The sequence below is a fragment of the Phyllobates terribilis genome, unplaced genomic scaffold, assembly GCF_046119375.1.
Source record: "Phyllobates terribilis strain yellow unplaced genomic scaffold, ASM4611937v1 Scaffold_1__5_contigs__length_1240528914, whole genome shotgun sequence".
Lineage (NCBI taxonomy): Eukaryota > Metazoa > Chordata > Amphibia > Anura > Dendrobatidae > Phyllobates > Phyllobates terribilis.
Genome location: NW_027362761.1, coordinates 616,903,027 through 616,928,539, shown reverse-complemented (window position 1 = coordinate 616,928,539; position 25,513 = coordinate 616,903,027). Strand labels below are relative to the sequence as shown.

General features: G+C 51.5%; 2 protein-coding genes across 5 annotated transcripts in view; one reads left to right on the top strand and one right to left on the bottom strand.

Moving 5' to 3' along the window:
* The window catches only part of LOC141272861 (uncharacterized), a 33,530-nt gene extending 26,513 nt beyond the window's left edge, over positions 1-7,017 (bottom strand). For 3 of the 4 annotated variants that reach the window (XR_012322037.1, XM_073683995.1, XM_073683985.1), the window contains exons 1-4: positions 6,887-7,017; positions 6,032-6,172; positions 5,745-5,927; positions 5,033-5,156 (exon numbers count right to left, since the gene is read on the bottom strand). Coding sequence is in view for 2 of the 4 variants with exons in the window: in XM_073683995.1 (XP_073540096.1) it covers positions 5,033-5,156; positions 5,745-5,927; positions 6,032-6,115 (391 nt within the window). In the remaining 2 variants the exon portion in view is untranslated. Of the gene's footprint in view, positions 1-5,032; positions 5,157-5,744; positions 5,928-6,031; positions 6,173-6,886 lie in introns of those variants that run through there. The other variant, XM_073684008.1, reaches the window with a different exon arrangement.
* LOC141272882 (uncharacterized) overlaps positions 1-25,513 on the top strand; it is a 556,358-nt gene that overhangs the window by 84,765 nt on the left and 446,080 nt on the right. The gene's annotated exons all lie outside the window — the stretch shown is intronic.

The following is a 25,513-nucleotide window of genomic DNA, read 5'->3' as shown; positions in this document are numbered from 1 at the left end:
CCGATCACATCTACAAGACGACACCAACCACGACCGATGGATCCTGTAACTAAGGCTCCGATCACATCTACAAGACGTCACCCACCACGACCGCTGGATCCTGTAACTAAGGCTCCGATCACATCTACAAGACGTCACCGACCACGACCGATGGATCCTGTAAGGCTCCAATCACATCTACAAGACGTCACCGACCACGACCGATGGATCCTGTAAGGCTCCGATCACATCTAGAAGACGTCACCGACCACGACCGATGGATCCTGTAACTAAGGCTCCGATCACATCTACAAGACGACACCAACCACGACCGATGGATCCTGTAACTAAGGCTCCGATCACATCTACAAGACGACACCAACCACGAGAGATGGATCCTGTAACTAAGGCTCCGATCACATCTAGAAGACGTCACCGACCACGACCGATGGATCCTGTAACTAAGGCTCCGATCACATCTACAAGACGTCACCGACCACGACCGATGGATCCTGTAACTAAGGCTCCGATCACATCTACAAGACGTCACCCACCACGACCGCTGGATCCTGTAACTAAGGCTCCGATCACATCTACAAGACATCACCGACCACGACCGATGGATCCTGTAACTAAGGCTCCGATCACATCTACAAGACATCACCGACCACGACCGATGGATCCAGTAACTAAGGCTCCGATCACATCTACAAGACGACACCGACCACGACCGATGGATCCTGCAACTAAGGCTCCGATCACATCTACAAGACGTCACCGACCACGACCGATAGATCCTGCAACTAAGGCTCCGATCACATCGACAAGACGTCACCGACCACGACAGATGGATCCTGCAACTAAGGCTCCGATCACATCTACAAGACGACACCAACCACGACCGATGGATCCTGTAACTAAGGCTCCGATCGCATCTACAAGACACACAGACGCTGTCAGACCATTAGCTTGGAAGGATGGATTTACCCAAAGAGACACAGATTTGGATTCTACATGATCCTAGCCTAAAGGGTATATAGCCCTGACTGGAAAGATATGGATCTGCTCCACTGACCATCAGAGATGCCATGGATACATTTGGGGAGACCAGGTTGGGACGATGAAGTCGCCTGGCCCCATTGGTATGTTGTTTGGGGTTGCCAGGAGGGACCCATCGGTTGCCTGGAACCCATGGAGACATTCGGAAAAGCCAGATTGGGACAGGTCGGTCATCTGGCCCTATGGAAATTCTCGGAGAGGCCAGGTTGGGACTCTCAGGTCTCCTGGTCTTGTACCTCGATGGACTGCTAGCTTCCTAAGCTTGCCGCTACCTTCTCTCTGTGGGGGCCCGCCAGAAGCGGGGGGGCCACTGGTTGAGGTAGTCGGCCCTGGAAGTCCCAAAGTCGCAGCTGCTCTATCCCAGGCGGGCAGAGCGGAGGGGTGAGACTGTGTAATGTTGTGCCATCTGGGTTTTTTCTGGGACTGTTCTGTGTAGTTATTGTCCGTTTTGTGGTGCAATAAAGTATTGCCACGCTATTTTACCCTCACCCTGTGTTGTCTGAGTAGTTTTACGCCCACGGAAGACCCCGGGTCTTCACATTTGACTAATCACCTGCTGGGTATCTGTCTATGCATAATACTGCACATTTCCGGCTCATTTCTTTGGTTTAGCTTTAATTTTTATTCACACAGGGTCGTGGCGCCCCCTTTTTTTTTTTGACTGTGCACTTATTCTATGTAGCTTTCCACAGACAGGTTAAACAGTCCGGTCTTGGTCTTGCTCTGCCACGGTCTATGGAGGCCTCTTGGCACATAGAGAGGGTTAATACTAGAGATAGGACCATCCTGATTGGGGACACCTTGTCGCAGTGGGATGGATTTTATAAGTTTTGATCAAATTAGTCTTAACCAAGTCCCCTATGACATTACATGTAATAATTACAAATTTATTTCCTTACTGCAGGGGATTTGCTCGTTTTTTTTTTTTTCTAGGTGTTTTAACAATGTACATTTCTCTCTACGCCATTAGAGAGGTCGTCCATTACCCTGTTTGTTTTTTTTTTTCATAAATCTGCTATTTGCCTCTCAATACATCCGTAGTCTTACTTTACCGATATTTCACATTTTTTACCCTTAAACCAGTTAATAAAAACACAAAAGAGTCACAGGAACATCATGTCACATATGTCTACATTACATCAGATTTCAAATAACTTTTTTTATTTTCCGCTTTCTTTTATTAGAAAGTCAGAAGGCTTAAAGTTTACAGCTGCAATGTCTCTTAGGGACCTTCTTGTTTTATAGGGACCACTTTATATTTGAAGTGATTTTTAAAGGGGCATAGAGGTCAGAATACCCCAAAAACAATAAAGAAAAACGACACCTTTCAAAGTAATAAAAACCGCATTCAGAAGTTTTGGCGCTTCACAGGAATTAGGGCAAAAAGGAATGAAAAAAATTGAAATGTTTTAGCCTCAAAGTTTTCATTTTCATAAGGGGTAAAAGGAAAAAAAAATTGCCCCATAATTTCTTGCCACACGATGGTAGTAAAGTCGGCCATACACATTAGATGGCTGTCGGCAGAGCAATGCTATGGCCACCATCTCAGCCGGTTCTCCCATACATTGGAGCGCTCGTTCGGCCGAGTGATCCCGTGTTCTCTATAAGAAAGCTGCCTCATCTGCAAGAAGACTATGTGATCGGATGACCTAAATCCGACATGCATCAGGTGGCCGGACCTAAAGCCGACATGCACGATCGTCAACTCTTCCGACCATCAGGTGGCCGGTGCTCCCACACACATTAAACTGTCGGCCAAACCTCTTGATATCGGAGAGATCAGCCCACATTATTCGAATATATATGGGGGCTTAAGACTTGATCACAGCAGCAGCGCAGATAACCAAAAGCTTTAACCCCACCATCAGTGCCAGCCTGCGCCCACACTATTGGGCATACATATATAGTACCGTCAAAAACTATGCAGAAAGGTTGTTCCAAACATCACTGATATGCAGACAATCTCGAGAGAGAGAGGATTTGTCCTCTAGCGTCACCTATTTGAAACAGCAATCCTAAAAGTCAATATCAAAAGTTTAACAAGCCACAAGACTTAGGAAAAGAAGCTAAACCAGACACGCATTTCGGGGTGTTTGCCCCTCATCAGTGAAAAGAGGGAAGTCTGATTTGACAAAGTGAAAACCACAGATCTTCTGTGGATATCGGATTGCACAAATCCTTATACATGATAGTTACCCATCATGTAACACCATCAAGAGGGGAGTCTGATTGTCTACAAATTTATTCTGCAGCCGAACAACAGCCCCCAACATCTGGTCAATGTCATTAATAATGAAGAATCCTGGAAGTGATAATCCAGCCCCACAGAGCCCTGATTTCACATCATCCAGACGGTCTAGGATAACATGAAGAGACAGAAGGATCCATACAAGTGTCATACCCAGAAGATCTGGGGTCAGTTCTCCAAGATTTTTGGCACAACCTCCTAAAGAGATCCTCCACAATCTGTGAACAAGTGACAAAAAGTGATGTTGGCAACAGGTGGTCACCAGATACTGATGATGGAGGCGACGGGAAATCACCAGATACTGATGATGGAGGCAACAGGCAGTCATCAGTTACTAATACTGGAGGCGACGGGCGGTCAGCCGACACTGATGATGAAGGTGATGGGCGGTCACCAGATACTAATGATCGAGGCGACGGGAGGTCACCTGATACTGATGATGAAGGCAATGGGCGGTCACCAGATATTGATGATGGAGGTGACGGATGGTCACCAGATACTGATGATGGAGACTGTGACAACACAGCATCAATCTGGTCACTGGTGAAAGGGTGTATTATTCTTAATTATACCAGACGTATTGGTCATTGGACATGAGCCATTGTTTCATAGGAGCCTGTACGTTGACTCTTGTTGTATGTTAATCTGTGGAATGCCTGCTGATTAGGTATAGTATCAGCTTTTTGCTGTTTACTAGTCTACGCAATTTAGGACAAATATGCAGGTTAATTGAACAATAGAAAAATGAGTGATTAGTTCCCCCCACCCCTCAGGCTAACTGAACAATTGATGTTTGCTAATATGTTGATTATTCATTGTATCAGTCCATGCAGCTTGTTGACCTGCAAACATTGACGGGCAAACTATGTAGATTGACTGAATACTCGAACAATGAGAGTTGATCTCATCCCACCTTCCCCCTAACCTGTGGAAGATGGTCTGAAGGACAGATGTGGGTATAAAAAGGTACCTCTATCCTTCTGCACAGAGACTCTAGATGCCAGTAGCCAAGACACCATGGCTCTAACTGGAAGAATACAGATTTGAGACACTCTACAGGACACCAACTTAAGAGACTTCAGCACCAGCAGGAGGGATACAGATCTGCTCCATTGACCATCACTGAACCCATGGAGACATTCGGAGAAGCCAGGTTGGGACCAACCGGACACCTGGCCCCATGGAGACATTCGGAGAAGCCAGGTTGGGACCATCCGGTCACCTGATCCAATGTACACATTCTGAGAAATCAGGTTGGGACCATCCGGTCACCTGGAACCATGGAGACGTTCGGAGAATCCAAGTTGGGACAATCATGTCACCTGGCCATGTACGTCAATGGACTGTCAGCTTCCTAAGACTGTCATTACCTCCACTCTGTGGGTACCCACCAAAAGCGGGGTGCCACTCGTGGGAGTAGTCAGCCCTGGAAGCCCCGAAGTCGCAGCTGCTCTAATCCTGGCCAGTCAACGGAAAAGTGAGACTCTGTAGTTTGCATCATCTTGGGTATTTGCGGAGACTGTTCTATATCTTATTGTCTGTTGGAGGTTCAATACAGTATTGCCACACTATTTTACCCACACCTTGTGTTGCCTGAGTAGTATTATGCCCATAGGAAAGGCGAGCGGGCGTTCAGTGCGATGAGCTCTGGTCCATGCGTTTTTTCTAAAGACAACCGGGCCAGCGGACGAGAGCAACCACTGCCTAAATCTTTTGCACAGTTCCTTAAACATTATCCCCTCTCACCTTTTGATGTAAGAGGCCGGAGCTCCTCCATGATGATGTCCTTGTACTGATCCTTGTTCCCTTCTAGATACTCCCACTCCTCCATGGAGAGATAGACAGCGACGTCCTGACACCTTATAGGAACCTGACAACAACGACACCGTCATCACCCAGAATCCTCCAGTGCTGTCCTGTATAATGTCCCAGCAGTCACCTCTCCGCTAATCACCCAGAATCCTCCAGTGCTGTCCTGTATAATGTCACAGCAGTCACCTCCCAGAATCCTCCAGTGCCGTCCTGTATAATGTCCCAGCAGTCACCTCTCCACTCATCACCCAGAATCCTCCAGTGCTGTCCTGTACAATGTCCCAGCAGTCACCTCTCCGGTCATCACCTAGAATCCACCAGTGCTGTCCTGTATAATGTCCCAGCAGTCCCCTCTCCGGTCATCACCCAGAATCCTCCAGTGCCGTCCTGTACAATGTCCCAGCAGTCACCTCGCTGGTCATCACCCAGAATCCTCCAGTGCTGTCCTGTATAATGTCCCAGCAGTCACCTCTCCGGTCATCACCCAGAATCCTCCAGTGCTGTCCTGTATAATGTCCCAGCAGTCACCTCTCCGCTCATCACCCAGAATCCTCCAGTGCTGTCCTGTATAATGTCCCAGCAGTCACCTCTCCAGTCATCACCCAGAATCCTCCAGTGCTGTCCTGTATAATGTCCCAGCAGTCACCTCTCCGCTCAGCAGCTCAATCATCTTGTTGCTGAGCTCTAGGATCTTCTTCTTCTTCCTCTCATGTATCGGGGGGTGCGGGGGAGGCTCTGTGATGGGGCCCAGGCTCCGCCCTCCTGACTCCTGGAGATGGATGATGGGAGTCACACCCTCCCCCGATGTCTTCCTCACTATTGTGTAATCCTGTGTATGGAGAGAGACACTTAGGGAGAAACAGCAAAACACAAATCCAGTTGCATCACGAAATACTGGTGAATATCCTACTGATAGAAATGTAGAGGAGTTACCTCTCCGCTCAGCAGGGAGATGATCTCCAGAGTGAAGTGTAATAATCTTCTGGTGGTCTCGTCCTCGTCCATCCTCGGGGTCATTCAGGAGAAGGAGGGATGAACACTGGATCAGCTGGAGGGATCTCGTCCTGCCGGCGTCTTCATGATAAAGAGGAAGATGGAGATCACAGGGGACGATATAATGAGAGATACAAAATCCTGTAACTAAGGCTCCGATCACATCTATAAGATGTCACTGACAACGACCGATGGATCCAGTAACTAAGGCTCCGATCACATCTACAAGACGTCACCGACCACGACCGATGGATCCTGTAACTAAGGCTCCAATCACATCTACAAGACGTCACCGACCACGACAGATGGATCCTGTAACTAAGGCTCCGATCACATCTACAAGACGTCACCAACCACGAGCGATGGATCCTGTAACTAAGGCTCCGATCACATCTACAAGACGTCACCGACCACGACCGATGGATCCTGTAACTAAGGCTCCGATCACATCTATAAGACGTCACCGACCACGACCGATGGATCCTGTAACTAAGGCTCCGATCACATCTACAAGACGACACCGACCACGACCGATGGATCCTGTAACTAAGGCTCCGATCACATCTACAAGACGTCACCGACCACGAGCGATGGATCCTGTAACTAAGGCTCCGATCACATCTACAAGACGGACATCAAAGTCAAGGTAATAAATACGATTAGTTCTATGTAAATTAGTTTTATCAAAAACAAATTATTTGTATTACAATTTTCTCACAATGGAGTCAAATTGCAGTTACAAGATCCCAGAACCACCTGCATCAAACTGTTACCAAACCCTCCCTGTAATCTCACCGGAATGGCGGGAAGCGGAAACCGGCTGCTGGCTGATACCAGAGAGCAAGAGCTGCGCACAACCAGGACGGAGCTGCTGCACGGAGAGCGGGAGGATCTGTGGTGACGTCACCGCCATGTGATCAGGGGGCGGAGCTGAGGAGAGAAGTGCTGAAGGACCTGTGGTGACGTTACCGCCAAGTGATCAGGGGGCGGAGCTCAGGGGAGAAGTGCTGAAGGACCTGTGGTGACGTCACTGCCATATGAAGAGTGCAGGGGCACCACCTCTCTCCTGAGCTCCGCCCCCTGATCACATGATGGTGACGTCATCACAGGTCCTGCTAGTCTCAGAGTGCTGCAGATGTGTTCTATGTTGTGTGGCGCTCATTTGTTTTCTGTTATCAGCCATTATACAGAGACTTGTAGTAGATTTATATACGCTCATGGCCGCAAGTGTTGACCCCCTTGAAATTGCTCCAGAAATTGCATTTTTTCTGCAGACAGTTATTACAATTCCATGCTTTGTTATACTCAGGTTTATTTCCTTTGTGTTTTGGAACAACACAAAAAAGAACAGAAAAAAAAAGCAAATTGCAGAAAATTTCACAAAAAACCCCAGAAATGTTCCGGACACAATTGTTTCCCCTCCTTAATATTTGGTCGCACCTTGTAGAATAAATAACTGAGATCAGTGGCTTCCTATAACCATCAGCTTCTTCCTCCTCAGCCGGGATCTTGGACTCTTCTTCCTCCTCAGCCGGGATCTTGGACTCTTCTTCCTCCTCAGCTGGGATCTTGGACTCTTCTTCCTCCTCAGCTGGGATCTTGGACTCTTCTTCCTCCTCAGCTGGGATCTTGGACTCTTCTTCCTCCTCAGCTGGGATCTTGGACTCTTCTTCCTCCTCAGCCGGGATCTTGGACTCTTCTTCCTCCTCAGCCGGGATCTTGGACTCTTCTTCCTCCTCAGCCGGGATCTTGGACTCTTCTTCCTCCTCAGCCGGGATCTTGGACTCTTCTTCCTCCTCAGCCGGGATCTTGGACTCTTCTTCCTCCTCAGCTGGGATCTTGGACTCTTCTTTCTCCTCAGTTGAGATCTTGGATCTTGGACTCTTCTTCCTCCTCAGCTGGGATCTTGGACTCTTCTTCCTCCTCAGCTGGGATCTTGGACTCTTCTTCCTCCTCAGCTGGGATCTTGGACTCTTCTTCCTCCTCAGCTGGGATCTTGGACTCTTCTTCCTCCTCAGCTGGGATCTTGGACTCTTCTTCCTCCTCAGCTGGGATCTTGGACTCTTCTTCCTCCTCAGCTGGGATCTTGGACTCTTCTTCCTCCTCAGCTGGGATCTTGGACTCTTCTTCCTCCTCAGCTGGGATCTTGGACTCTTCTTCCTCCTCAGCTGGGATCTTGGACTCTTCTTCCTCCTCAGCTGAGATCTTGGACTCTTCTTCCTCCTCAGCTGAGATCTTGGACTCTTCTTCCTCCTCAGCTGGGATCTTAGACCCTTCTTCCTCCTCAGCTGGGATCTTGGACTCTTCTTCCTCCTCAGCTGGGATCTTGGACTCTTCTTCCTCCTAAGCTGGGATCTTGGACTCTTCTTACAAACGTCTCCAGGTCTCTCATATGTGACGGCGTCTTCTCCCAACAGCAGTTGTACAATCTCTCCACAGGTGTCAATGGGATTTAGATCCGGACTCATTGCTGCCACTTCAGGACTCTGGAGTGCTTGGTTTCCATCCATTTCTTGGTGCTTCTTGAAGTATGTTTGGGGTCATTGTCCTGCTGGAAGACCCATGACCTAGGACGCACACCCAGCTTTCTGACACTAGACACTACATTGCCACCCAAAATCCTCTGATAATCTTCAGATTTCATGATGCCTTGCACACAGTCAAGGCCTCCAGTGCCAGAGGCAGCAAAACAACCTCAAAAAATATCTGACCTGCTACCATATCTGACTGTAGGTACTGTGTTCTTTTCTTTTTAGGTCTCATTCTGTCTTTGATAAACAGTAGAATGATGTTCTTTACCAAAAGGTTCTATCTTGGTCTTATCTGTCCACAAGACGCTTTCCAGAAGGATTTTGGCTTACTCGCATACATTTTGGCAAACTACAGTGTAGCTTTTTTATGTCTCTTTGTCAGCAGTGGGGTCCTCCTGGGTCTCCTGCCATAGCATTTCATTCACATGTGGACTGATAGTTCACGTTGACACTGATGCTCCCCTGCCTGCAGGATGGCTTGGATTTATTTAGAACTTGATTGGGGCTGCTTATCCACCATCCGAACTATCCTGTGTTGCAACCTTTCATCAATTTTTCTCTGTCATCCACGATAATTCACTATCTTAGTATTAGCTTTAAATGTTATTATTTATTATTATAGCGCCATTTATTCTATGGCGCTTTACATGTGAAAAGGGATATACATAATAAAAAAACAAGTACAATAATCTTGAACAATAAAAGTCACTGACTGGTACAGGAGAAAGGACCATGCCCTACAAGGGATGGGTGAGGATACAGTAGGTGAGGGTAGAGCTGGTTTTGCAGTGGTATGGTGGAGTGACGGTTACTGCAGGTTGTAGGCTTGTCAGAAGAGGTGGGTCTTCAGGTTCCTTTTGAACATTTTCACGGTAGGCGACAGTCTGATATGTTGGGGTTGTCATGGTAAATATTTATATTTTGCTTTGATTATTATTTAGACAATTAAATATACCTTAATGGACCATAAGACACTTTTTTTCCTACAAAAATTTGGAGGAAAGTGGGGGGTGCGTCTTATAATCTGACTATATATATATATATATATATATATATATATATATATATATATATATATACATATATACAGTACAGACCAAAAGTTTGGACACACCTCATTTTAAGATTTTTCTGTATTTTCTTGATTATGAAAATTGTACATTCACACAGAAGGCATCAAAACTATGAATTACCACATGTGGAATTATATACTTAACAAAAAAGTGTGAAACAACTGAAAATATGTCTTATATTCTAGGGTCTTCAAAGTAGCTACCTTTTGCTTTGATGACTGCTTTGTACACTCTTGGCATTCTCTTGATGCCTTCATTGTGAATGTACAATTTTCATAGTCATGAAAATACAGAAAAATCTTTAAATGAGAAGGTGTGTCCAAACTTTTGGTCTGTACTGTATATACACACTGTAGCTGTGGGGGGAGCGGCAGCGGCAGAGGAGGGGGGCACAGGAGGCAGGAGCCGCCTGCTGCAGCCTACACTGTGCCCGCTACTAAAGAAAATGAATATTCACTGCTCCCCACGCCCATGGAGCACTCTATGTGCTCCATGGGCGTGGAGAGAGGTTGAATATTCATGCCCTTTAACAGCGGGCACAGGAGATATCCGGCAGCAGCAGGAGCCGCAGCGTTGCTACACTGTGTGCCGCTATTAAGGAGCATGCATATTCAGTGCTCCCCACGCCTCATGGGCGTGGGGAGCAGTGAATATTCATTTTCTTTAGCAGCGGGGACAGTGTAGGCTGCAGCAGGCGGCTGCTAACTCCTGTTCCCCACTCCTCCACCGATACCACTCCCCCCACACCACACATAAATATATACCCCCCCCCCAACATTCGGACTATAAGACGCACCCCCCCCCCATTTTCCTCCAATATTTTGGAGGAAAAAAGTGCGTCTTATGGTCCGAAAAATACGGTACTTACCGGTAATCGTATTTTACGGAAACCACAACAGCACCCACTGAGAGAGGGGATCCACCCACAAGGACAGGAGACCTACAGATAAAAAGGGGCGGTCCCCCTTGCCTCATCAGTTGGTTACAGAGAATTTAGGAGGAACCACTATAACAGGATGAATACATGAACATCCTGACTAATATATCAGAATACTATCACCATAAGTGTGAAAAGCAAAGAAACACTTTTTCTAAGTGCAGAAATCGGTGAGTAAATAATAACGGGGGGAAGTGAGTGGGTGCTGTCGTGGTCTCCGTGAAATACGATTACCGGTAAGTAATCTCAGATTTTACTATCGCCACGACAGCACCCACTGAGAGACTTTCAGAGACCGTCACCTGGGAGGGACCACAGTATTGAGAACTGATCTCCCAAAATCAAGGTCCGAGAAAGAAGACAAATCAAGACAATAGTGTCTGAAAAAGGTGGAAGGTGAGGCCCAAGTTGCCGCCGTACAAATTAAATCTATAGAGACATCAGCTCTCTCAGCCCAGGAGGAGGCCATGGCCCAAGTAGAATAGGCTTTTATGCCATCAGGAGGGCTCTCACCTTTGGCCAAGTAGGCTGTGCAGATTGCGTCCCGGGAGTGTTCTTTGTGATACCAGACCCCTTTCTGTGACCCTAGAAGGAGACAAACAAGGCCCTACTCTTCCTCCAGGACTGAGTTCTAGCCCTGTATTCTACTACTATTCTCCTAACGTCTAACGTATGGAACCTGTGTTCCTCTGGTGTAGGCGGGTTTTCATAAAAGGAGGGTAGACATATCTCCTGAATCCTATGAAATCTGGAAGCAACCTTTGGTAGATAAGATGTATCAGGTTTCAGGATTAGCTTGTTCTGAAAATCTAATAGGAAGGGAGCATCTATTGAAAGAGCCTGTATATCGCCCATCCTTCTAGCTAACGTTAAGGCTACCAGTAAGGCTGTCTTCATAGTCAGATTTTTGCTAGAAGCAGAAGCCAGGGGTTCAAAGGGGGGACACTTCAAAGCATCTAGTACAAAGTTTAAGTCCCACGGTGAAAGCCTGGGTATGTGTACAGGGTCGCTACGCTCACAAGCCTGTATAAACCTGGAGACCCATCTGTCCCCTGCTATACTGCAGTTGTACAATGCACCCAGAGCCGAGATTTGCACTTTTAAAGTGCTGGTAGATAGACCCAGCTCACGCCCCTACTGTAAATATTCTAGGATAGCTGGGATAGGCGCTGGTGTAGTAAGGGGGCCTGAATAGAATTGTAGGAATTTTTTCCATAAGTTAATAATAGTCCTAAAGGAAGCATCAGGTTTGGGAACCAGGAATAGAGGGAAATAAAACCCCCTCCCCTCCTGGCCCCCAGGAACCTCTACCTGAACCCGTTTCTTTAATAGACCTCTGCCTCTAAAGCACGTTGCTGGACAGGGTTAGATAGAGTAGTTTGAAGAAAGGAATCCCTAGGGATTTTCTAAAATACTTTTATGAAAAATGGACTCGAATCACATCCAGTAGATGGATTCTCGACCTAATTTTCAATCTACCACCAACCGGGGGGTTTGGATTAGTGATACTTGTTTTTTCGTTTTGCCGAGGAGGAACCACTGAAGTAGGCACCTTTCTGCTTTTGCTCGGTGGGCTCCCATCTGGAGTCTGGCTTTTTCCGTGTAAACAACCGCTTCCTGAAGACTTTCTCTGGCACAGAATTGCGCATAATTTAGATCTAGCGTGTGCATCCCCCTTCCATTCTTTTGACCATAAAGCCTGACGAGCAGCATTAGATAAGCCAGCAGTTCTGGCCGCTAATCTGAGCTAATCAGCTGAAGCATCCGCCAGATAGGCCGCACCACTGCGGAGCTGGGGAACAGAGGCTAACAGTCTATCTGTAGGTGTTCCTGTTTTAATGTGATCCTCCAATTGATCAATCCATACCAGCATAGATCTTGCAATGCAAGTACTGGCTATTGCCGGTTTGAAAGCACCTGAAGATGACTCCCAGACTTGATTTAGTAACGTCTCCCCTTTTCGGTCTGATGGGTCCTTAAGGAGACCTCCGTCCTCTAAGGTTAGCAGATTTCTGTTACAGGAAGAAGCAACAGCCGCATCAACTCTTGGGACCTTGATCCATCCAGACAGCTGGGTATCATCAAAGGGGTATTTACGTTTTGATGATGAGGGAAGGAACCCGCGGGTATCCTGTTTCTCCTACTCCTATCGCACAAGATCTTTTATTGCATCAATGACTGGAAAGGAACTGCACTTTTTTTTGAGACAGGCCTGCAAACATTAATTCCTGAGCTGATTTCGGTTCCCTGGGATCCAGGGGCGGACCTACCGCCCATGCAGCCCGTTCTTTGAACGGGGGCCCCGAGAGAGGGGGGGCCCCTCCAGCCTCCAGCAAGGTCGCCATCAGGGCATGACTGTCCTGACTCCAGTATGGGGCCCGGCCGGTTGGGGCCCCCTCAGAGCCCCATTGGGGCCCCCCTCTTGTGCGTCTCCTCATGGGGCCCCCGCAGGGCTGGCGTCAGCACCCGGCGCACCCGGGCAAATGCCGGGGCCCTGAGCTGGCGGGGGGGCCCCCATCATCCGGAGCAGCGGCAGCAGGTGAGACGTGAGGTGAGTATTTGATTCTTTTTTATTGTATGGAGGCCTGTGGCAGTATAAGGGAGGGGGGTGAGGTGGGGGTGTGTGACATCCTGCATGGGGCATTATAAGGGGGGGTGTGACATCCTGCATAGGGCATTATAAGGGAGGGGGGGTGACATCCTGCATGGGGCATTATAAGGGAAGGGGGTGTGTGACATCCTGCATGGGGCATTATGAGGAAGGGGGGGGGGTGTAATCCTGCATGGGGCATTATAAGGGGGGTGACATCCTATATGGGGGGGAACAGCCTGCATGGGGCATTATGTGGGGGGGGGGACAGCCTGCGTGGGGCATTATGTGGGGAGAACAGCCTGCGTGGGGCATTACACTGTGTGCAGAATTATTAGGCAAGTTGTATTTTAGAGGATTATGTTTATTATTGATCAATAGCTATGTTCTCAATCAACCCAAAAGACTCATAAATATCCAAGCTTAATATTTTTGAAGTTGGAGTGGGGTTTTTATAGATTTGGCTATCTTAGGAGGATATCTGTTTGTGCAGGTAACTATTACTGTGCAGAATTATTAGGCAACTTAATAAAAACGAAATATAATCCCATCTCACTTGTTTAATTTCACCAGGTAAACAAATATCAGTGCACAAAATTTAGAAATAAACATTTCTGACATGCAAAAACAAAAACAAAAAAATTAGTGATCAATATAGACACTGTAGCGTCGGCGTCCCTGCCTCCTGCTAGGCAGGGACGCTGTTACCCTCACCTCTCCACTCCGTGCCCGGCGTCCTCCTCCCGCTCTGCTGGCAGCGCACGCTGCTTCCCGGCCACTGTGCTTAGGGCGCGCGCGCTCCCCCTCTCTTAAAGGGGCCGCGCGCGCCGTCCTAAGGAGTCCCCGGCCAATGGCCGGAGGACCTCACCATATATAATGCACCTCCTCCAAAATGGAGGTGCCCGAGCAATGTTGTTGCAAAGCCTTCACTCTGCTTCAGCCCTCAGGTCCCGTTACCAGTTACCTGCCAGTCACCTGCCAGATTCCTGCTTGATACCTGCCTGATATCCGTTTACCTGCTAGCAAGCCTGCGGTCCGACGGTCTGCCTTCCGACACCTGTCAGTCTGTCTATGGACCAGCCTGCCCGCTCACCTGGGAGCGCTCATCTGCTACCTGCCTGCTAGCCTACCTGGAGGCTCCGCTGTCACTTGCCGTGACCACCTGCCTGTCCAGAGACTCTTGCCTGCTCACCTGGGAGCGCTCACCTGCTACCTGCCTGCTAGCCTACCTGGAGGCTCCGCTGTCACTTGCCGTGACCACCTGCCTGTCCAGAGACTCTTGCCTGCTCACCTGGGAGCGCTCACCTGCTACCTGTCTGCTAGCCTACCTGGAGGCTCTGCTGTCACTTGCCGTGACCACCTGCCTGTCCAGAGACTCTTGCCTGCTCACCTGGGAGCGCTCACCTGCTACCTGTCTGCTAGCCTACCTGGAGGCTCTTCCGTCACTTGCCGTGACCACCTGCCTGTCCAAAGACTCTCGCCCGCTCACCTGGGAGCGCTCACCAACCACCTGCCTGCTGTCCTTCTACCCAGAGACTGTCCCTGTCACTTGCCGTGAGTACCCGTCCTTCTACCCGGACACTGTCCCTGTCACTTGCCGTGACTACCTGCCCTTCTACCCAGAGACTGTCCCTGTCACTTGCCGTGACTATCTGCCCGTCTTCCCCGGGAGCCACCCGCTTCCTTACAAGGACCGCCCCCTTGTATAGTTGCTCAGAGGTTCCGCCTCGCAGACCCGTTACAGTTTGCTCGGGCCATGGAACCCGGTGGCACCCAAGCTCCCTCGCTCTCGGACCTATGTCATGAACTGTCCCGTCAGAGGTCTCAACAGGACTCCATCCTGAGTCATCTGCGGAATGTCAACTCTCGCTTGGACACTCTGACTGCTCCACCAGCAACCACCGCTAGTGTCATGACTCGCAGCCCGGCAGCGCCGCTGCCCACCAATACCATGGCATCCTGCCCCAGGCTTTCTGCACCTCCTCGCTTTGGAGGCGACCCCGCTCAAGCTCGGGGCTTCATAAACCAGTGCACCCTGCATTTTGAACTCCTGTCCCACCAGTTTATCTCCGACCGGGCCAAAGTAGCCTTCATCATGTCCCATCTCACGGGGGAGGCACTGGCTTGGCTAAATCCTCTATGGGAGAGAGGAGACCCCCTGGTGTCCAACCTGCCAGCCTTTCTCACGGCTTTCCGGAAAGTCTTCGACGAACCTGGACGGAAGACCTCATCCGCATCATCTCTGCTATGTCTCCATCAAGGAAATCTCACCGTGGGCCAATATGCCATACGGTTCCGTACCCTTGCTTCGGAGCTGGCCTGGGATAACGACGCCCTGGTGTCTGTCTTTTGGGAGGGTCTGTCCGGCCGTATTAAAGATGAACTCGCCGGTCGGGACATACCTACCACTCTCGACGACTTAATAACTCTTGCCACCCGGATTGACATCCGGTTCCAGGAACGCGCCAAAGAGGTCACCCGTGAGAGGAGGTTTCCACGTCTAGCCCCTACCTTTCAGAAACCTGTCTCTTCTCCTGCTACTCCCCAGGCGCACTCACCCGAGCCTATGCAGGTCGACCAGACCAAGATGGTCAAAACCCGTCAGGAATTACGCCGTGCCGAGGGGAGCTGCTTCTACTGTGGCAGTAAGGAGCACCGGATCCGTTCCTTCCCGGAGAGGTCAGGAAACGCCTGTGTCTAGGATCGCTCAGAGAGGTCGTCCTAGACAAGAGTAAACCCTCTCCATCTCTGTTGCTGTCGGTCTCTATCATCTGCAGGGAGAACCGTTATTTTGAACTAGCCCAACTTGACTCTGGAGCTGCCGGAAATCTAATTTCTCAGTCTCTGGTAGAGAAATACCGCATTCCCACCAAACCTCTAGCTGTACCCTTATCTGTCGCTGCCGTGGATGGGGGCCTCTTACCACATCCCATCCAACTCATCACCGAATCCATAACCCTGCAGGTGGGAATGCTGCACTCTGAGAGCATCTTCTTTCATGTTCTGCCTGGACTCTCTCACGCCCTATTGCTAGGCCTACCTTGGCTTCAGAAACATGCACCCGTGCTTGATTGGCAGACCAGAGAAGTCCTTCGCTGGGGACAGGACTGCCATAAGACTTGTTTAGTTCCCGTCCATCCTGTCCGTCCTTCTCCTACTCCAGCCAATCTACCTGGTCTTCCGGCTCCTTATTGGTCGTAAGCGGACGTCTTTAATAAAAAGGAGGCAGAGACATTACCCCCTCATAGACCATACGACTGCCCAATCGACCTCATGCCCGGCGCTACTCCTCCCCGTGGGCGTATTTACCCATTGTCCGCTGCTGAGACCCGGTCGATGTCCGAATATATTGAGGAGAATTTGGCCAGGGGATTCATCCGGAAATCTACCTCCCCGGCGGGAGCAGGCTTCTTTTTCGTAAAAAAGAAGGACGGCTCTCTCCGTCCCTGTATAGACTATAGAGGCCTTAACCAGATCACGGTGAAGAATAAGTACCCCCTTCCGCTCATTCCAGAATTATTTGATCGTCTGAGGGGGGCTAGAATCTTCACCAAACTGGACCTCCGTGGGGCGTACAACCTGGTCCGTATCCGTCAAGGGGATGAATGGAAGACTGCATTCAACACCCGGGACGGCCACTATGAATATCTGGTAATGCCCTTCGGTCTCTGTAACGCTCCTGCCGTCTTTCAAGAGTTGGTCAATGACATCTTCCGGGACCTTCTCTACTCCTGCGTAGTGGTGTACCTGGACGACATCTTGGTCTTCTCTCCAGATCTCCAGACTCACCGGAGAGACGTTCGTCAGGTCCTGCTCAGGCAGAATCACCTCTTCGCTAAATATGAGAAGTGCCTCTTTGAGCAGACCTCGCTTCCGTTTTTGGGCTACATTATTTCTCAGACCGGCCTACGAATGGATCCAGAGAAACTGTCTGCCATCGAGAAATGGCCCCGACCGGAGGGGTTGAAGGCCATCCAGCGGTTCCTGGGCTTCGCCAACTACTACCGCCTCTTCATACCGCACTTCTCTTCCCGGACTGCCCCAATTTCCGCGCTCACCCGTAAGGGCACTAATCCCAGAGAGTGGCCGCCCGAAGCAGAGGAGGCCTTTCTTTCCTTAAAACAGGCCTTCTCTTCCGCCCCGGTGCTGCATCGCCCAGATGGCAACAAGCAGTTCTTCCTGGAGGTTGACGCCTCCTCCTCTGGAGGCGGAGCGGTACTTACCCAAAAATCATCTTCCGGGAGAATGGTAACTTGTGGCTTCTTCTCCAAACTCTTCTCCTCTTCTGAGCACAACTATTCCATTGGAGATCGAGAGTTATTGGCTATCAAGCTGGCATTGGAGGAGTGGCGTTACCTGCTCAAAGGGGCTCTTCACCCGGTAATAATTTACACTGACCACAAGAACTTGGCTTACCTCCAGCATGCCCAGAGACTTAACCCGCGCCAAGCTCGGTGGTCCTTGTTTTTTGCTCGCTTTGATTTTATTCTTCATTTTCGCCCGGCTGACAAAAACATCAAGGCGGACGCCTTGTCCCGATCCTTTCTGGTGTCTGATCTCGAGGAAGAACCGAAACACATCATCGATCCCACCAGAGTAATGCAGGTGGCTCCCGTGAGTCTAAATCGTCTCCCTCCCGGTAAGACGTTCGTATCAGTACCTGATCGGGAGAAGATCCTACACTGGGGTCACTCGTCTAAACTAGCTGGCCACGCCGGTCAGAAAAAGACCCTCCAGCTTATTACCCGGCACTACTGGTGGCCTACCCTGCACAAGGACGTAATAGACTTTGTTTCTGCCTGTGTGTCCTGCGCCCGCAACAAGGTTCCGAGACATCTGCCAGCCGGTCGCCTCCTTCCGCTCCCAGTACCTGCTGCCCCCTGGCAGCATATAGCAATGGACTTTATAACTGATCTCCCCGTCTCTGCCGGTTGTACGGTCATTTGGGTGGTCGCTGACCGCTTTTCCAAGATGGCTCATTTCGTTCCCCTGCCAGGCCTCCCGTCTGCACCCGAGCTGGCTAAAGACTTTATCCGCCACATCTTCCGTCTTCATGGCCTGCCCCTCCACATCGTGTCGGATCGTGGGGTACAGTTCACCTCACGCTTCTGGAGATCCACTTGTTGTAACATACCTGGCGGCGTCCTTGCATAGTGGTCCATCTCCCACTGTGCAAGAGCGTGCACTTGATCTCCTGTCCAGAATGTCTCTCTGGCTTCCCTCCATGCTGTCTGTTTGTGTCTGTTTCTGCTGCTTAAGGGCGGCGCCCGATCACTTCCTGCTTTTTGTACCTGCTGTGGGTCACACCCCTTGTGCGTCCTCAGCCTATTGCTGTCTGTCACCTGGTATATAGCTCAGCTGCTCCCATCTATCCCTGCCTGAGCATAGTGTTTCATTCAGTGTGTGCTTGCACTCTGAAGGTGCCAGGTCCCGTTCTGTGTTCTCTTGTCTGCCTATCCTGGAGGCTGTATTTCCAGGCCTGTCTGAACACGCTCCTAGCCTGTTCCTCCTGCCTTCTAGGGGCCGATTACCTAGACCCGTTCCTGTATCTTGTCTGACCTGTCTGAACACGCTCCTAGCCTGTTCCTCCTGCCTTCTAGGGGCCGATTACCTAGACCTGCTCCTGTATCTTGTCTGTCCTGTCTGAACACGCACCTTGCCTGTTCGTCCCGCCTCTCTGGGGGCTGTATTCCCAGACCCGCTCCTGTATTCCGCTGCAGTGTCGGTCTCCTCCGTACACTCAGTTCCAGTCTGAACTCTCTCCTATCCTTTACCTGTTTTGCCTCTATGTCCGTTCCCTTCCTTTTTCTGCAGAGTCTGAACTCGTACCTAACTCCTGCTTGTTGTCTCTGTACTCCCGTTTGTGAGTTTGTGGTCCACTCGCTACTTCTCTGCTAGTACCCTGTGGGTGTCTGGCTCTGCCTTTCCCTTCCTGTCTGTTCCGTGTGAACAGAGCCCTGTCCCCCCTACTCAGCCTAGCCTGCTCTGACTCCTTTGCTTACCGCTCCGGCGGTTCTAGCCTGCCCTGCTTCTGCCCACTGCTCCGGCAGTCCTGTCCTGCCCTGCTTCTGCCCGCTGCTCCGGCAGTCCTGTCCTGCCCTGCTTCTGCCCGCTGCTCCGGCAGTCCTGTCCTGCCCTACTTCTGCCCGCTGCTCCGGCAGTCCTGTCCTGCCCTGCTTCTGCCCGCTGCTCCGGCAGTCCTGTCCTGCCCTGCTTCTGCCCGCTGCTCCGGCAGTCCTGTCCTGCCCTGCTTCTGCCCGCTGCTCCGGCAGTCCTGTCCTGCCCTGCTTCTGCCCGCTGCTCCGGCAGTCCTGTCCTGCCCTGCTTCTGCCCGCTGCTCCGGCAGTCCTGTCCTGCCCTGCTTCTGCCCACTGCTCCGGCAGTCCTGTCCTGCCCTGCTTCTGCCCGCTGCTCCGGCAGTCCTGTCCTGCCCTGCTTGTGCTCGCTGCTCCTGCAGCCCCGTCCTGCTCTGTTCTTGCCCACCGCTTCGGGCGTTCCCTCTCTGCTGTGGTTGTCTACCGCATCTGCGGTTCTGTGACCCAGTCTGTACTGGGTCTTAACCTTTCTGTGCTCCAGCCCGTCCTTTCGGCCAGTACCTCCCTGCCTGCATACTCGCCTGTATCCACCCATCTGCATACCTGCCGTGTTTGCTTATATCCACCAGTCTGTGCCAGCCTAACCTGCCTGTTCCTGAGTCCCAGTGTGTACTGGGTCCTATCCCGCCTGTGTTCCTACCTGCTAGTGCCTCCCTGTCTGCACTCTAGCTGTGCTTGCCTGTACCCCTCTACCTGTATTGTTCCTGAGTCCCAGTGTGTACTGGGTCCTATCCCGCCTGTGTTCCTACCTGCTAGTGCCTCCCTGTCTGCACTCTAGCTGCGCTTGCCTTTACCCGCCTGCCTGCATACCAGTCGTGCCTGCCTATACCCTCCAGTCTGTGCGCCAGCCTAACCAGCCTGATCCAGTAATCCCTGTGTGGGTCAACCCCCGTGTCCGGAGTTTGACCTGGAGTAGCACCTGGTCCCTCTGCCCGGTTTCTCCCTGGTGCACTGGCGTCGTATGCCGTCGTGCCATCTTGGTCGGATCGGCCAGATACTTAGTCACGCCCCTCCAGGCACTCTCCGGTTCATGGTCCAGTGGAATCACTACAATCACACGCACACGCCGCTCAGCCCGGGCGTGTGCATAACAGCATGCTCAGGCCATGGTTCCCGTTGAGCCCCACGGCCTTCGCTCTCTGAGAAGTTTTCCAGCGAATACATGCATTAAAATAAATAAATAAATATTTTTTTTTTTCCTTTAGCTGAGTTCCAGGCGAATTACGCACCCGTCCAGATGGATCTATCTGCTCTCGTTCCCGCGGATCCGCTACGTTATTATGGGGATCCTAGACAAAGTCGTGCATTTGTGGAGCAATGCATGCTACACTTCAAGTTCTACCCTCTATGTTTTCCCACCGATCGGGTTAAGGTGGCATTCATTATGTCTTACCTGGCGGGTGATGCCTTGGAATGGATCAACCCCCTATATGAAACACAGGATCCGATCCTCCTGGACCTAATGGCCTTCCTGGTGGCCTTTCTAATGGTCTTCGATGATCCTAACCCGGAGGCTCCTGCTGAAGCTTCACTTCCCAATATCCCGGAGCAGCCCCAATGGGTAATGTGTGTGGGTAGCGCAATAGTCCTCCAGCCCAATGAGACTACTGCCCACCCAGAATCCTCACAGGGTGACTACGCTTTCCGGAATACTTCTCCCAACCTCAAGAGGCAGTCCAGACGTGCTAGACGTAGAGGCAAGCCGTCACGCCAGGGTCTGTCCTCCCTGAGACCTCCTGACCCCAACCTTGAAGTCCCTACTGAAGCTTCATCTCCCTGTATCCCGGAGAAGCCCCAACGGGTAATGTGCGTGGGTAGTGCACCAGTTCTCCTGCCCGAAGAGACTTCTGCCCATCCAGACTCCACACAGGAGAACTTCCTGCACCCGGCATCAGATGCTTCACCCACTTTAACCGGTGTGCATGTCCAAGGATGCTCCAAAGCTGTGGTTACCTCAGAGTCTGTGCACCTCTACTACCTGGCGGAGGACCCCCTGTTGCCTCCTGAATCCTCCGGGATACCACTCGATGACAAATGGAGAGAGAATTCTCTACACCCAGTACTCGATACTTTGTCCGCTTCGTCCTGTGAGCCTGACAATGGGTACCCCAAAGTGGTAGTTACCCCCGAGTCTCTACACCCCTCCGACCAGGCGGAGGACCTCCAGTTGTCTCCTGAACCCTTCGGGGTGCTACCTGGTAGCGAAAGGACAGAGACTCTCCTATACTCTGTACCTGATACCTCGCTCGCTTCGTCCAGTGAGTCCAACCTAGTGTACTCTGAAGCAGTGGTTACTCCCGAGTCTCTACACTCCTCCGACCAGGCGGAGGACCTCCAGTTGTCTCCTGAACCCTTCGGGGTGCTACCTGGTAGCGAAAGGACAGAGACTCTCCTATACTCTGTACCTGATACCTCGCTCGCTTCGTCCAGTGAGTCCAACCTAGTGTACTCTGAAGCAGTGGTTACTCCCGAGTCTCTACACTCCTCTGACCAGGCGGAGGACCTCCAGTTGTCTCCAGAACCCTTCGGGGTGCCACCTGGTGGTAAATGGACAGAGACTTTCCTATATCCTGGATCTGATACCTCGCTTGCTTCGTCCAGTGAGTCCGACCTAGTGTACTCTGAAGCAGAGGTTACCCGTGAGTCTCTACACCCCTCTGACCAGGCGGAGGACCGCCAGTTGTCTCCAGAACCCTTCGGGGTGCCACCTGGTGGAGAATGGACAGAGACTTTCCTATACTCGGTACCCGATACCTCGCCTGCTTCGTCCAGTGAGTCCGACCTAGTGTACTCTGAAGCAGATGTTTTCTCTGAGCCTCTGCACTCTTCTGACCCGGCGGAGGACCTCCAGTTGTTTCCTGAATCCTCCGGGGTACCACCAGAAAACAAAGAGACAGTGACTTTTCCTCATTATGTACCTGATAACCCGTCTATTTCTTCCTGTGAGCTTGACAAGATGTACCTCGAAGCAGAGATTACCCCCAAGTCTCTGTCCCCCTCCAACCCGGTGGAGGACTTCCAGTTGTCTCCTGTACCCTCTGGGGTGCCACCTGAAAATATGTGGAGAGAGACTTCCTTGTGTGCTGTTCCTGGTACTCCACCCGTTTCGTCTGTTGCTAAGGGTGGCTGGATGGGAGGTAGCATCCTAGCTACCCAGAGGAGACCAGTTTTTCCGGTGGACAGGGGAAGTGATCTCTTCGAAGTGAAGAATTGGCCCTCGAATTCCCTGCGGAAGATTCTGGCAGGCCTGAAGAAGAGGGGGCGTAAGGGGGGGGGGGTACTGTAACATACCTGGCGGCGTCCTTGCATAGTGGTCCATCTCCCACTGTGCAAGAGCGTGCACTTGATCTCCTGTCCAGAATGTCTCTCTGGCTTCCCTCCATGCTGTCTGTTTGTGTCTGTTTCTGCTGCTTAAGGGCGGCGCCCGATCACTTCCTGCTTTTTGTACCTGCTGTGGGTCACACCCCTTGTGCGTCCTCAGCCTATTGCTGTCTGTCACCTGGTATATAGCTCAGCTGCTCCCATCTATCCCTGCCTGAGCATAGTGTTTCATTCAGTGTGTGCTTGCACTCTGAAGGTGCCAGGTCCCGTTCTGTGTTCTCTTGTCTGCCTATCCTGGAGGCTGTATTTCCAGGCCTGTCTGAACACGCTCCTAGCCTGTTCCTCCTGCCTTCTAGGGGCCGATTACCTAGACCCGTTCCTGTATCTTGTCTGACCTGTCTGAACACGCTCCTAGCCTGTTCCTCCTGCCTTCTAGGGGCCGATTACCTAGACCTGCTCCTGTATCTTGTCTGTCCTGTCTGAACACGCACCTTGCCTGTTCGTCCCGCCTCTCTGGGGGCCGTATTCCCAGACCCGCTCCTGTATTCCGCTGCAGTGTCGGTCTCCTCCGTACACTCAGTTCCAGTCTGAACTCTCTCCTATCCTTTACCTGTTTTGCCTCTATGTCCGTTCCCTTCCTTTTTCTGCAGAGTCTGAACTCGTACCTAACTCCTGCTTGTTGTCTCTGTACTCCCGTTTGTGAGTTTGTGGTCCACTCGCTACTTCTCTGCTAGTACCCTGTGGGTGTCTGGCTCTGCCTTTCCCTTCCTGTCTGTTCCGTGTGAACAGAGCCCTGTCCCCCCTACTCAGCCTAGCCTGCTCTGACTCCTTTGCTTACCGCTCCGGCGGTTCTAGCCTGCCCTGCTTCTGCCCACTGCTCCGGCAGTCCTGTCCTGCCCTGCTTCTGCCCGCTGCTCCGGCAGTCCTGTCCTGCCCTGCTTCTGCCCGCTGCTCCGGCAGTCCTGTCCAGCCCTGCTTCTGCCCGCTGCTCCGGCAGTCCTGTCCTGCCCTGCTTCTGCCCGCTGCTCCGGCAGTCCTGTCCTGCCCTGCTTCTGCCCGCTGCTCCGGCAGTCCTGTCCTGCCCTGCTTCTGCCCGCTGCTCCGGCAGTCCTGTCCTGCCCTGCTTCTGCCCGCTGCTCCGGCAGTCCTGTCCTGCCCTGCTTCTGCCCGCTGCTCCGGCAGTCCTGTCCTGCCCTGCTTCTGCCCGCTGCTCCGGCAGTCCTGTCCTGCCCTGCTTCTGCCCGCTGCTCCGGCAGTCCTGTCCTGCCCTGCTTCTGCCCGCTGCTCCGGCAGTCCTGTCCTGCCCTGCTTGTGCTCGCTGCTCCTGCAGCCCCGTCCTGCTCTGTTCTTGCCCACCGCTTCGGGCGTTCCCTCTCTGCTGTGGTTGTCTACCGCATCTGCGGTTCTGTGACCCAGTCTGTACTGGGTCTTAACCTTTCTGTGCTCCAGCCCGTCCTTTCGGCCAGTACCTCCCTGCCTGCATACTCGCCTGTATCCACCCATCTGCATACCTGCCGTGTTTGCTTATATCCACCAGTCTGTGCCAGCCTAACCTGCCTGTTCCTGAGTCCCAGTGTGTACTGGGTCCTATCCCGCCTGTGTTCCTACCTGCTAGTGCCTCCCTGTCTGCACTCTAGCTGTGCTTGCCTGTACCCCTCTACCTGTATTGTTCCTGAGTCCCAGTGTGTACTGGGTCCTATCCCGCCTGTGTTCCTACCTGCTAGTGCCTCCCTGTCTGCACTCTAGCTGCGCTTGCCTTTACCCGCCTGCCTGCATACCAGTCGTGCCTGCCTATACCCTCCAGTCTGTGCGCCAGCCTAACCAGCCTGATCCAGTAATCCCTGTGTGGGTCAACCCCCGTGTCCGGAGTTTGACCTGGAGTAGCACCTGGTCCCTCTGCCCGGTTTCTCCCTGGTGCACTGGCGTCGTATGCCGTCGTGCCATCTTGGTCGGATCGGCCAGATACTTAGTCACGCCCCTCCAGGCACTCTCCGGTTCATGGTCCAGTGGAATCACTACAATCACACGCACACGCCGCTCAGCCCGGGCGTGTGCATAACACTTGTAAACTGCTAGACGTCACCCTGGACTTCTCCTCCGCTTACCACCCACAGTCTAATGGTCAAGTGGAGCGGATCAATCAGAACCTGACCAGTTACCTCCGGCACTTCGTTAATGCCCACCATTCAGACTGGGTGGATCTCCTGCCATGGGCCGAATTTTCTTACAACAATCACGAGAGCGAATCTTCCTCCAAATCCCCGTTTTTTGTTGTCTTCGGTCAGCATCCTCGGATCCCATTTCCCGTCTCCACCTCGGTGGACAATCCGGCTGCGGAATCTCTTGTTAACAAATTTTCCTCCATATGGGAGAGTACCCGATCCGCACTCCTTCTGTCATCCGAGCGTATGAAAAGACATGCTGACAAAAAACGTCTGGATCCTCCTCAATTCCGTCCAGGGGATAAGGTCTGGCTCTCGTCCCAGTATGTCCGGCTCAAGATTCCTTCCTATAAGTTAGGGCCTCGGTTCATCGGTCCTCTGGAGGTCATCAGTCAGATCAACCCGGTGGCCTATAAATTGAAACTCCCGGCCAACTTGCGGATCCCTAACTCCTTCCATGTATCTCTCCTCAAACCTGTGGTACTTAACTTTTTTTCCAAGTCTACAGGTACGCCTCCTGCTCCGGTTTCCGCTGAAAACGAATTTGAGGTAGAGAACATTCTGGCCACCAAAAGGGTACTTTTTTCTAGTAGATTGGAAGGGGTTTGGTCCTGAAGAGAGAACGTGGGAGCCCCAGGAGAACATCCATGCCCCTCTCATCCTAGCTAAATTTCTCTCTGGCCTAAAAAAGGGGGGGCCTAAAGGGGGGGGTA